Here is a 12,870-nt window from a genome sequence, read left to right as displayed (position 1 = left end):
CTTGTTTGGGTTTCAAAAAAGATTTGGAGGTAGGAAAATGACTAGAGGTTTGTAGATTATAGAGGAAGGAAGAAGGGACACCCACCGAATATAGAGCATAATGATAGGTCAAATTGACCAGACTTAGTGGACTGGATATGTCGTAAAGGTTCCAATGTTCAACTGTTCTGGGATTGGTTTCATATTTACGCATTACTCTCTTTCACTTTCATTTTCATTGGTACCAAGCAAACAAAGAAAACTTGTGCACTCTTATAAGTAAAGGGGTTAGTGCCATTTTTTGTCACTTGACACTTAACATTTTAAACGTTTTATTTTGGACATTGATACTATTGAGTTGTAACACGATAATTTGTTGAGTTTAAGACGATCAATTTGATGACATGACATAAAAAGTCAAAGAAATCATTTTTTAATTACCACATGCACAGGTGGAATTCCTTTATTAACTTTTTTTCTCCATTAAAATACACATATGGCAAATTCACCTAATAACTTATCTGCATATGAACTAATTCTTGGAGAAGTTGTCAATGCTGGCACGGTCAGAGGTTTTTAAACAAACAAAGGAGTTGTTACAGAGATTCATGGTGAACTCAAAACCCCAAATATAATTATTCTTATTGGCAGCTTCACGAGATCCATCTAATTGCCATCCAAGCACAACATATGCAGCAGGGGAACAAACAGCCCAGCACCGATTTGAATTCAAAGACAAGAACCAAAGGAAAAAAAAAACCCCCCTTCGAAACCCACTAATGTGATTTCATTAAATAACTTTTCTTTACTAATAATCTTCCTCTGCAAAACCCCCCAAAACATTCAATTTCAAAGACTAAGGGCTTGCCTATTTGAGGTGTTCAGAGGTGTTGGTTAGGAGGTGTTGGGTTGGGAGGGGTTGGGGGTGTTGGGATTTTTATATATAACCTTATAGAGAGGTTTTGTCCCAATAATCTCAAACTCCTAAAACAGTCAAGCGAACACCTCCCAACCCAACACCCCTGAACATCTCAAACGGGCAAGCCCTAAATCAAACCCACCCACGTCGCCATTTCGTGCAGGAGCGGTCGTGCAGCAACGTACACTAACAAGCCCCGAGAATTGCGATATTGGGTTTGGCTCTATCAGGCAGGGAGATCGACAACGTCGTTCTGGCGTACACTACGATCACTGAAATAGGTGAACATGAGAGAGCGGTCGTGGGCCTCGTCGACGTCGGAGGTTGTGGAGAGTTTGATGCACGAGCACCGTTCAGGGAGAAGAAGGCGGAGGCCACACTGGTCCCCACCCACGACGCCACTCCGTGCAGGAGCAGTCGTGCACGTTAATCACTTTCAACCCTAATACACATCTCACATAATAACATAGACACATAAGCTAGCTATTTGTCATGTCATTATTTAAACAATACTTCTGTTTGGTCAATGTGCCATGTCAGCACTTTAACTGATCGAATTAACATAAAAGCTAACCTTTGCACGACTTAATAAAGTCAAATGGCTATTTTGAAATGTTTAGAACGTTAGTTGCTAAATTGTAACATAACTCATCTGTCAATGATCAAAAGTGACATTTACCCTGGCATAAAGGGAGTAACATTTCAAAGAAACCGCCACTATTATGAGCAACTGGTGCCAACAATTATTTGATTCTAATAAGAGTTGCTAAACTATTTTTTTGGGCCAAGCCCATTGTACAGCACTTTTTAACTACCTTTCGCTCCATCATAACACCCCTCATTCTTCTAAAAAATGCTAAATTTAACTTCACCACCATCATAAGTGTTATTTTAACACCTCATTTAGAATTCCCCTTGGAGTTAAAAATTTTGAGTTTGTGATGTTATAATAGTAGTTAAACTGTTAGGAAGTGAATCTCACATCAGAAGTATGAGATTTTGATGTGGGGTTTATATGAACATTGGGCTCTCTAACCTCACAAAGTTAACTTCTGGAATATGATTCTCCCAAGGTTCATAACATAAACCCATATACACTCCCTTCTGAGTTGCTCTAAAATAGATAGATTTTACGACCATTAATCCACGAACAATGAAGTAACCAAAAGATTTAGGATGTCAACATCAGTACTAGATCATACAACCAGCAAAATCACGGATAAGCCGGTAGTAGAATTACTTGGAATTGCAAGGCAATTGAACTTCAATCATTACTCAAAGTGATTCCACCTCACAGAATCCAATCCATCACTGGTTTCTTCCTCTCTTTTATTCCTTCTTGTCTGCAAATCCTACAAACTTGCATGTAAAACAACATTCAGCCCATCACCTTTTCGTGCCAAGAAAAAACCAATATGTTACTTCTCCTCTTTGCACATTGGTAGAGAGATTAGAGACATTGTTCACATGCCCTTTTTTTGACACTGATAAAGTGACAGCCTAAATTGCCTTATCACCTTCTAAATCCAAAACCAGCAGTAAATTTTGAACAGAATTGTCTAATATTAGCTCTACAATCACACACATAACAGTGTCATAGCATCTACTTCAATTAAATAACTCAGCAGACTACTTCAGGAATATCATCAAAAGAAATACATGCTTAAAACAAAATAGATAGCGGCGACTTCAAAACTGCATCTGCATCGCAATTTCGCATGGTAAGGAGACAAAAAGATGCACAATCAACGTAATGATATAACCAAAATACACTACTTCAATCCAGTTACCAGCTCCTATAATAGCTGAGGAGAGTCGTTCCCATAGGTTGTGCTTGATCAATAGAACAAACAAACTATTGGTTCCTGAGAAAAAGAAAACAGCAAGAATGGAATTAATATCATTAGCTAGAATTCTTATGCATGTGAGCATGGTTCAATAGGAATGTCAATAAGCAAACAACATCGAATACAAACACCAGTCTAAAAGACTCACTTGCAGATGGACACGAAGTGTGTACATGTGAATCACAATAAGTAAGAGTTCTGGACCACCCATACGGGTCAAGAGAATAAATAAGATTTTAGAGTGATGACAATGAAATACAACCACAAGTGCTAAAACAAAACACCATTAATATTATCATGCTATAATATGAGGGTCACCTAAAGTCCCACCTTGATAACAATTACCAAAGTATCCATAGAACTACAGGAACTGGAGAGGCTATCAACCAGAATTGGCACCTCAATTGCTACTGGAGGTGATACTGACTTCAGGGTAGGAAGTGGAGCAAATGTTGGAGTACAGGAATCTGAGAAGTATGGAGGATAATTTCGATGTAATCTAAGAAGGATGTAAAAAAGTATAAATACGGCTGCAATTGTAAAATAGAGCTTTGCATGCCTTATAGGCTTTGCATGCTGAAGTACTACACCCTCCCCACACATTTGGTTTTCAAGCTTATTAAAAATACATTGGTATTATCTAAACAAGATGTTACAAGGAAACTGGTGCTTTTACAGGGGAATCTACTTGCACTGTGTGCAACGGTAAGTAGATTAGTAGAACCCATACATGCTCTCTTCTTGTACAAGGTAAAAGGGAAAAAAAAAAGAAGCCAGTCTCTTGATTTCCATTTCTTTCCCCATAGGCAAAAATCAAATCACGCATATCACAGAAAAATTAGTCATATTACCCAAATGCTGACTAGCAACAAAAGGCTAACAGGAAAAAGAAATAAAAGCGACAGCATAAATTACTACAACAAAACACTTGGAACAGGATGATTAAAGTGCTCAATATTCATAGAAAAGAACAAAGTACATACCATTCGATCAGCCAGCCAAACAGAAAATGCTGCATAATGGGCACCTTCTCCAAAACCTCTGCCTTATACATCTTAAGCATCCCACTATTCACCTTTTTCCAATTAGGCACTCCACTGACATCATCCAACAAGGGGGAGTGCTCCGCAAACAAGCCCTTCTTCACCTTCCTTATGAAGGCAATGCATGAGAGATACATATACTCATTAGAGAAATTCTCCAGAATATCATCATTATGAACGGACTTGGGTTTCATATACTTGTGATCGATCAACTGGGAGGAGCCGAAAATAAAAGGCAAGAAATGGTAATCATCAAGCCCCCACACACCATGAGAACCCGCCGGTTCCAAGTTATAAACTAACTGCAACTTCCTCATCAATTCAAGATACTTGGCGAAAACCCTAGCCACCACAGCTTGATAATCCTCCTCCTTAATGATTCCAATTTTAGCCAAACAATACAGCCACGCCGCGAAATTCGTCTCGTGGCCAGTTCCGTAATCAATCCGGCTCGAATTTCCGAAACTGTCAGTGAAATAAGGGACGATCTCAATTGTTGCCGATTTGAGATCGTCCGGGAGGAATTCTAGCATTAGAGAGTCACTTTTCTCAACCAGACGGTTATGCCAGGTCCTATAAGAAACGTTACCATAGCGGGCCATTTGTTCGAGGGGAGGGATCTCGTCAACCCATTGAATTAGGGTTTGAAGAATGGAAACGATAGTTTTGGTAACAGGCGATTCGTGGCAAGGATCGGAGAGTTTGTGGCAGCGGATGGACTCAGAGAGAGCTACAACGAAGCCGAGGAATTTATCTCCCGAATCGAAATCGAGGAAACGGCGGATGTCATCGGGAGACTGAATTTTCTTGGAGGGGGCTTGGAACTCGTAAGGAGGAGATACAACGTCGACCTTTCGGGACTGAGGGACAGGAGCAAGGATTATAGTTTGCTGTCGCGTCTGGGCGTCAGGGAGGTTCACGGCAGGAGCGCGAATAGGACGGTATATCGGAGGTGGAGAGATTTCCGACCATGATATCGTTGGAGGTGGCGCGACGGCAGTGGATCCGCCGCATTTGATGCAAGTACCGGCGGAGGAGGAGGTTGGAGATTTCGGAGAGTCATCGTGGTGATGGTGGTCTTCGGATTCCATATTTCCAGGTTGCAAGACGAAATTCGGTGACGACTAGCTTGATAACAAAGACGAAAGCGAACTGGGGAAGCTTTTAGCCTTTTACAGGGTGACCTGAATTCTGAATCCTGAATCCATTGATGATACAAAACTGGGCTTACAATGGTGGGCTTTCTGTCAGATTCCAATTGGGCCTCTTAGCTTCAACTTTGCGATCCAAATTACCTGTCTTGGTTTTGAAAATGAAGCCCAGTTAAGCCTATATGGGTTAAAAACCGTTGCCCAAAATACTTAAGTCCACGTTAAAAGGCCCACGAAAGCCTCGATCAAGCTGGCCCAAATGTCTGTCCGAAGGTATGTCCAATCCAAGTCCAAACAAAGCCCAAGACCCACAGTGAATAGGCACAAGAATGGGCATGTAAGGCCTAAGGCTCGTGATACTAAGGAAGCCTCATATTGGGCCTTAGGCTCAATCACAACCCAAGAGAGAAGTTTGTCCGTACGGTCAACACGTGCTGATCACATGGTCTGAAACACTATAAATAGAGAAGGACCCCTCCTCTCTCTCAACCATCTGGTATCTCTCTAAAAGTCATTCACTTCTCTCACTAAAATATTTCTCACCATTGATTGACTTGATCATTGGAGCTTCTTCAATCGACACTACACCAATGTCCAAGCTTCAAGGTCGACCCTCTCTTTGATATTGTAGAATTTTGTCATAGATCTCGATCGACGATTACAAGTCGATTGCAGATTTTAGGATATATAAAGTCTCTTGATCCATACACACCAGGACAAGCTGATTTCGATGCAGCCTGAAACCGCCTGAAGCCTCTGGTGTAGAAATTCCACCCATACCTAGTTGATTTCTCAATTCAACTCGTAGTATCTCGACTCTCGAGTCCGCTGCTTATACTAGACCCCCAACTAACTTTCATTTTATCTCCAATCCACATGACGTGGGATAATCATAAATAATAAACATGTATGTGGGTCTTCTTAATATCCAATACTTCACATGGATCTAGGTATAAAATGTGGATCATAAATTGAGAGTCTCAAGCATTTTTCATGTAAAATCCATAGGTAAAACAACTAAAGCGAGAATGTGATTGTCTATTTTTACTCACCAGTTGTCCTCCAATATTTTTTTCTTACATTGGATATGAGCATAAACTCATGTCATCATATTCACGCTTAGTTAAATTTCCTACCTCAGAAACAACATTACTCTTGAAACTTGGAAAACAAATCATATTTGCATTATGGTTCAACAAAAATGAAATTTATTTACAACTACATCAATTATATTTCTTCTCAAAGCTCCATAGTTTCTTACCATACACTTCTTCAGTTCTTCAGAATTTTCTTATCATTGAATAATTCAATTGAACATGGTTTAACACTTAACACAACACCCCTGATATTGAAGGAGATGGTGTCAAACTCATAATCTATTAATCTCCACTTATATTGTTATTCCACATCAAAAGATGTAAGGATTCATTTTTATTTTTGGTTTAAGTGAATTGAGCTTACCTATTTACGTGGACCCAAGGAAGAATAAAATTATACGAACCCAATGTATGGAGGTATGAAATTATAACATATCTCCTTCTCGACGTTTAAAATATTGGATATGTGTGGAGTAATGCAAACCAATTCAAAATCCAAATACAAGTAAAGCTGCAAGCAGAATTTGGACACAGATACTTTTCAGTGAAAAAGGAAACCGAAGCGATTTCCTTTTCATTTCATTAAATCAATAGTAGCTAAAGAAATCAATAAATCAATAAATTACAATATCTGAGCTAAGATCATAAACTCCCCTGTTCCACTACATTTATCTATCAAACCAAAGTCGAACAAGAAGATGTAGAAGGATCATACAAGGCAGGAAGCAAGAACTTCCTTCCATTATCACCATTCGCGTTGTAGCTAGCACCAGTTGTTGAATCCATCAACAATTTCCCAGCATAACCCGGATAAGATCCAGACCCGTAAACACCAGGACAAGCAGAAGCAGCCTCTAGTGCCGCCCCTGGTTCTCCCTGATAGTACCCATTCCCAAATGGGTTCGTAGCCGTACCAGCCAAAAGACTAGCCAAATTGATCACCATCCCGTCCATGGCCACATCGTTATTGGGTGCAATCAATGGTGGGTTCTGGGGTCCATAGATTGGTTGATGGAATGGCCAGGCACATTGACCGGGACACTGTGTCTCAGAGTTTCCAACCCAGATGTAGGCAAATTTGGGGATTTTGCCATTAATGTGAGCAGCTTTGGATCCCAAGGCAGACCCATGAGAGCCACATTTCATACAGAATCCCTCAACGGCTACATCAGAGGCTGTCAAAACAACATTAATAGCATTCTGTTTTTCACCCTTCGAGGCCAATTGGACAAGTTGTTTGCTAGAGAGTGATTTCCCAAGCGAGCAACTCTCGTCAAGAATCTGTTTTCCCAAATCGAGGGAGAGAGTAGATTTCTTGGAGGTGAGATGGTAGTATTTCTCGGTGGTCTTCCACCACTGGGAAACAGAGGGTTGTTGGGTAGTAGTCTTTGAAGGTTGTGAAGAGAGGGATGTGATGAAATCGGAAACAATGGCTCTCTGGGATGGCTTGAACTTGCCATACCAAATCAGATTGACTGAGATTTTCCCAGAAAGAAGAGCACCATTGTGGTAGTGCAATAGCTGACTCTGCTGGTCCCGAACCAGCTCCATCAAATGCCTTGTAGCAAGTGAGACTTGCAAGAAGAAAAGAACCAAAATCGATTTCAAGAAAAACTGAGAAACGAAAGAACCCATTGCTATTTTTGATCAAGGAATAGTTGGTTTGAGTTTGTTTTTGGTGAAATGGAGGAGGTAGAAGAGGGTACTTATACAGGTCTGATTCGGAATGGGAAATTGAAAAAAGAAAGAAATATTTGAAGCTGCAGAGAAAGAGAGCAATGGCTTTCCATTTACGAATGCCAGTAAGAACACGTTTTCAATCAATCCAAAAGTCTCCACTCGCTAATCCCGTTTGTGCGCCTCACGCACCAATCACAATCCTGCGTGATTTCCAAACTAGGCCTTCACCTTGCCCCCAGAACTGGAAGTAAAGAGTATTACAGCTTTGTCACAGTTTGCAAGACCAGAAAATACCAAAAATACCCTTAATAGTTGGGGTCTCAACCAGTGTGTAGAACAGGGGTATGGTTGTAAAAGAACGAAAGGATAGACGTTGGGGGGCGGACAGGCTGGAGAGTTCATGGGATATCTATAGGGAAGTGTGGGACTGTATACTGTTTCCAGCTGGCTTTAAGCGAGTGGTGATTATGGAGCCTTTGGTATCCTAGGCAAGGCACGTGAGTGGACGCGCTAGTAGACACGCCAAGGCGCCAAGCTCGTTTGGGGACCTGTCCTTGTCTTGTGCTGTTCTCACGGTTCATATTCTTACCAAATACGTTACCCAGAGACAGCTGTAAGGCTACTGTCCGGAGCCGTAATAATAATATGTCCGTTGGATTGAATTTGTATTTCGAATTGTGAATGCGAAAGAGTCTATAATTTCTAATCTTGGGCCAAATGGGCCGGACTATCTTAGGTAGCAGTACTATATTAGTGTCGTCAAGTCCAATATTAGCTCGGTTTTGGTGTCGTATCAGATGGTTGGCTAGTGCCGGCAAGTGACTGTGCTTTGCTTTGAGGATCTGCACAGGAGAAAACATGAGTTAAGGGATTCGTGAAGTGAGTTTTCGGGGAATGTTCTGATGCTCAAGTCCATTCAAGATGTTGTTATTTGGGACTGTTCGGAGCGCTCTCTCTCAATATTAGCAATTAAAAGTGTAGAATTTAGAACTGTTTACCTGGTGGTGGAGGTCCACTTTAATATGAGATTGAGTGACGTCTTATAAGACGATTTTTAGAAGGACTTTCTGAAGGGTGAATCTTCTCATGATTCCTTCATGTTTCTTGATTCCATGTAGTGTTCAGTCGGTAGAGTTTCGGATGTGATACTCGCAATTTCATACCAAGGTGTTTTATCTTTTTGGGTGTACCGTTTCTTAGGAACATATTGTCCCGCATCGGTTGGGACACCACTAATTGAGTGATATATATGGGCAAAGTCCACTCCTTATATGCAATAAAGTCTTTTCTCAAGCCTAATGAGTTGGGCTTTGTCCCATTAGTAGCTTGGCTTGGCTTCGACCTTTAATAGTTGGGATTGAGATAAACAAAGCCATGCGGGCCTGATGCATTCTAAGAAACCGAACAAACCAAAATGGACAATATTATTGACATGTATGGAGGTGTGACTTTTTGATATCGTTGGCTGACTTTTCGGATACCATTTGCTTGGCAACTCGGTAGGGCCTGTTCGGTACTTCGACTAGGGAAATAAATTATGGAGCTTTAAGAGAATATTAGATATATTAAGCATAATAAACATTATTATCCAAACATAGCATATATAAATATATCGTGTATAGTATACCTAAGCGTCCACTTACAATGGGCCTACATTCCCGATGGACTGAATAGGACAACTTGTGCGTGTCTGAAGGGTGGGTTATACATATCTATATAAACATGGACATATACTGTCCTTCCTTGGCTGTTGCTAGTTTCCTACACCCAGACAAGTGAATCAAAATGGTTAATTTAATATGGTGTTATGGCTGAACCAATTGAATCCAGCTCAAAATCCAAGAGCTTAACGTGGTATGTAAGACTGTGTTTACACTTGATAACATCTTTGACATAAGTTTATATAATCATAGTAAGATTCACTTTGCCTGCTACATACATTGCTTCTGTGACGTAAGGGAATCACATTGGGCTTATGCCTAACTTATCGTGTCATTATGGGATAAACTATTGTATACGTTGACTCAACGATTCGAGTTTAAGGTCATATCGAATTTTTAAAGGATAAATTTGTATGATGTGATTCTCGGTTTAAAAAAAGAGAGAATCTTTCTACGCAATCAATACCTATATAAATCCATCCATCATATATCCCATAGTGGGACTTTAAAAAAAATTGCAATGCTTTAAGAAACACACACATTCAAAAGACATGAATAATGATACATAAAGTCACACAATACATGATATTTGTTATGAGATGAACCGGCAGAAGTTGGCTCCAATCTTTCATTATAATTAGTAAATGCCAGCAGGATGTTTATTGTCGAGTAGTCATATTGCCATAAATAAAACCAAAGTAGTATACAGCTTGCGCGCACAACATGCCTAGCTATATATATTTGAATTTGACCCAACGTTTTTTATTACTCAAGATTTAGAAGCGTGACATACATGCAGCAGATTGGGATAGACTGCTATTCTAAAATAATACAAGCAAGACATAATGTGTCGTTTGATGCAAAGTGTGTAACATGTTATATGTATATTTTAAAAAATATTCAATAGTTGAATACATGATCCAACGGTCAAAATCTTCATACTTTTTTTAAAAATTATTTCTTGGGAATTTTTAAAAATAATTTTTACCTCAAAAATGAGGAAGAGGAGTATGATAGTGATGCTTTCAATATATATATATATATGTATAGGTGACCTTCATCGGGTGTCATCTATTAATCCAAACAATAACTTCCCACTTAATTCAAATTGCTAAAATTGCATCAATGGAAGGAGCTAGGATGGGCAATTCAGAGCTCATATTCATGGAACTAATTTATTGACTCAATTAAACCACCAGGTATGGTACGTGAGCCTACAAGTATGGGAGCTAGCTTTAGCTTTAAGCTTCTGTGTTTTGTACTTTCTTTGTGAGAAGATCAATATATATAATAATGGTATAAATATATGAATGTACATGGAACTTTGACATGGACATGCATGCCAGATTGCGTAGGAATTCAGAGCAACACACATGAAGCCCATAGCTCTACCACGCCTATCGTGGTCCATCATTTTGTTTTGTAATTCGATAACGTCATCATCCAGTTTTATTCCTTGCACATCCAATATTAACCTAAACTCATGTTATCATGCTCGTGCATAGAAAATTTCTCCTTGACGACAAGGTAAAGTTGGACTAAAGTTCAAGACATCACCACAAAAATATTTGTTCTTGGGAGCTCAGGGCCTTCCCAATCATCCTTGCGTGCCATAGATAATTAATCTCCATCAATAAAAGAGTTGGGTTTGAAAAAAAAGCAAGAATATTCCCATGCTGGATGCCTTACTCACTCTTTATCTTATCCTCCCAAGTTCCTCTCGTGATCTATCGAATATTGTTGGATGGAGTGAAGTTGTCTATGAAAAGCAACCCCCACTCGGTCGATCAGTGCAGGATACCTTGCACCCAGCCATATATCTACCTTATATATATATATATATATATATACACACACACAGATACACTCCGCTTGCCAGTTGCTTTCCCTATCCTCTAAGCAGTCAGCACAGTAACTAATAATAAATAAATAAATAAATGCTTTCTGAATCCTGAATCGAAACGTGTATCACTAGCTTTTTCAAAAAGATATATTTAAGCTTGTTATCTGGTTTACCCTAATGGGCCATTGCTTTCCTCTATTTCTGAGTACGTCCCACTTTATCGGCCCAGAAATTCGTTATTGTAGAGTTTGGGTCCGTTTGACAGACAATCCTACAAGCATCATATATGCTATCTGAAATATTAGTATTGTTTGATTCAATTTATGTTGATAGCATACATGTTATTTATAGTGTGTGACAAATTACGTGTAAAAATATTGTGTATTTTACTTTTAATACAAAAATAAAATGAAGCTAGATACAACATCCAATTCGGTGCTCACACCTTCAAACGAATTCAGAAACAAAAAAAAAATTAATAGAGCCAAAACGAAATAAAAACTTAATATTTCCGGCAAAGATGGGCCAAGAAACCACAAGTAATGTTCATATACTTGATAGCAACTAGCAAGTGGGAAAAACACAATGCATAATGGCCAACATACAACAGGGTAGTGCATATTGTCTAATATATAAAGCGTGTCTTAACACAAATGAAACCGTTAAGATAGATTAGTAGCAATAGATATAAAAAATCCACGCCTCATACATATCAATAATATTGTTCGCTTTGAGTTATCTAGTTTCTGAAGATACATCGGGTGCACACGACTTTGTTTTTTCTTAGCTCAACTACTAAAGGCCGAAATCCATGGGTCAAAGCTCAACTCACATGAGTCAGAAAAAGAATTTGTTGTACGTATGAGGTGGGGCTTTCGCTATATAAACCCATTGGTTGGGCTATTCTCAACCGATGTGGGACTTTTGTGAACTCATAACAACCAGTGGAGGAACTATGTATAGCTAAGGGGAAAAGATATTTAATAGTAATAATATAGATATTAAAAAAAAATTATCTATGAGACTTTGCCCCCTTTGTGTAAAATGATTCAAGTTTGTAGACCAAAACACTCAAAACACAAGTCCATGAGCTAACTAATAACAAGGCCAGCACACATGACACACGAATCAAGTTTTGATAACCATGATATAGCCCAAGATCAATACACTAGTCTTTAACAGGAGAAGATACGAAAGACGTAGGGCATCGTTGCCCTGACTCATCATTTAGGGATTACATTTGTCGAGAGTTCGACATACTGAGACAATATTATCAAAACATGAGAACTCGAAAAAAAACAATTGTAAAAGTTTTATCATTGTTTTGGATATGGTTTGTTAGTTTTATCTTAATGTTAACAAGCGATTTATATAAAACTTCAAAAAAAAATTCGAGAGCATTGTCATTGAACCCCCACACTAAGTTTCGTCCCTCTTTAATATTCAATGCTAGTTCCGGCCCCTGATAACAACAGAAGGTATCTGAGAGGTGATGTGGCATGAGATGAGACTAGGTGAAAAGATGAGAATTTGAGCATAAGTCAAAAAAAAAAATAAAAATCGCTAAGTGCAATGAATAAGCATATAAGAGAATCAGGAATGGAAAAACATACTGAATATGTTCTTACTGGATTGGAACATCATCAAGTT

At 39.1% G+C, this 12,870-nt stretch overlaps 2 protein-coding genes across 2 annotated transcripts; both read right to left on the bottom strand.

Moving 5' to 3' along the window:
- Nucleotides 1-2,326: 2,326 nt before the first annotated feature.
- On the bottom strand, nucleotides 2,327-4,967 carry LOC120011389 (serine/threonine-protein phosphatase 2A activator). The gene is made up of 2 exons (XM_038862496.1): nucleotides 3,729-4,967; nucleotides 2,327-2,763 (listed from the first exon to the last, which is right to left on the bottom strand). Exons 1-2 carry the CDS (start codon nucleotides 4,877-4,879, stop codon nucleotides 2,754-2,756), a joined length of 1,161 nt encoding a protein of 386 aa, XP_038718424.1. The 5' UTR covers nucleotides 4,880-4,967; the 3' UTR covers nucleotides 2,327-2,753.
- A 1,607-nt stretch (nucleotides 4,968-6,574) lies between these two features.
- On the bottom strand, nucleotides 6,575-7,742 carry LOC120011405 (protein PHOSPHATE-INDUCED 1-like). The gene has a single exon (XM_038862514.1). The coding sequence runs from the start codon at nucleotides 7,669-7,671 to the stop codon at nucleotides 6,712-6,714; it is 960 nt and encodes a 319-aa protein (XP_038718442.1). The 5' UTR covers nucleotides 7,672-7,742; the 3' UTR covers nucleotides 6,575-6,711.
- Between the last annotated feature and the right edge of the window lie 5,128 nt (nucleotides 7,743-12,870).

Source organism: Tripterygium wilfordii, chromosome 12, assembly GCF_013401445.1.
Source record: "Tripterygium wilfordii isolate XIE 37 chromosome 12, ASM1340144v1, whole genome shotgun sequence".
Lineage (NCBI taxonomy): Eukaryota > Viridiplantae > Streptophyta > Magnoliopsida > Celastrales > Celastraceae > Tripterygium > Tripterygium wilfordii.
This window is presented reverse-complemented; position numbering and strand designations above follow the sequence as displayed.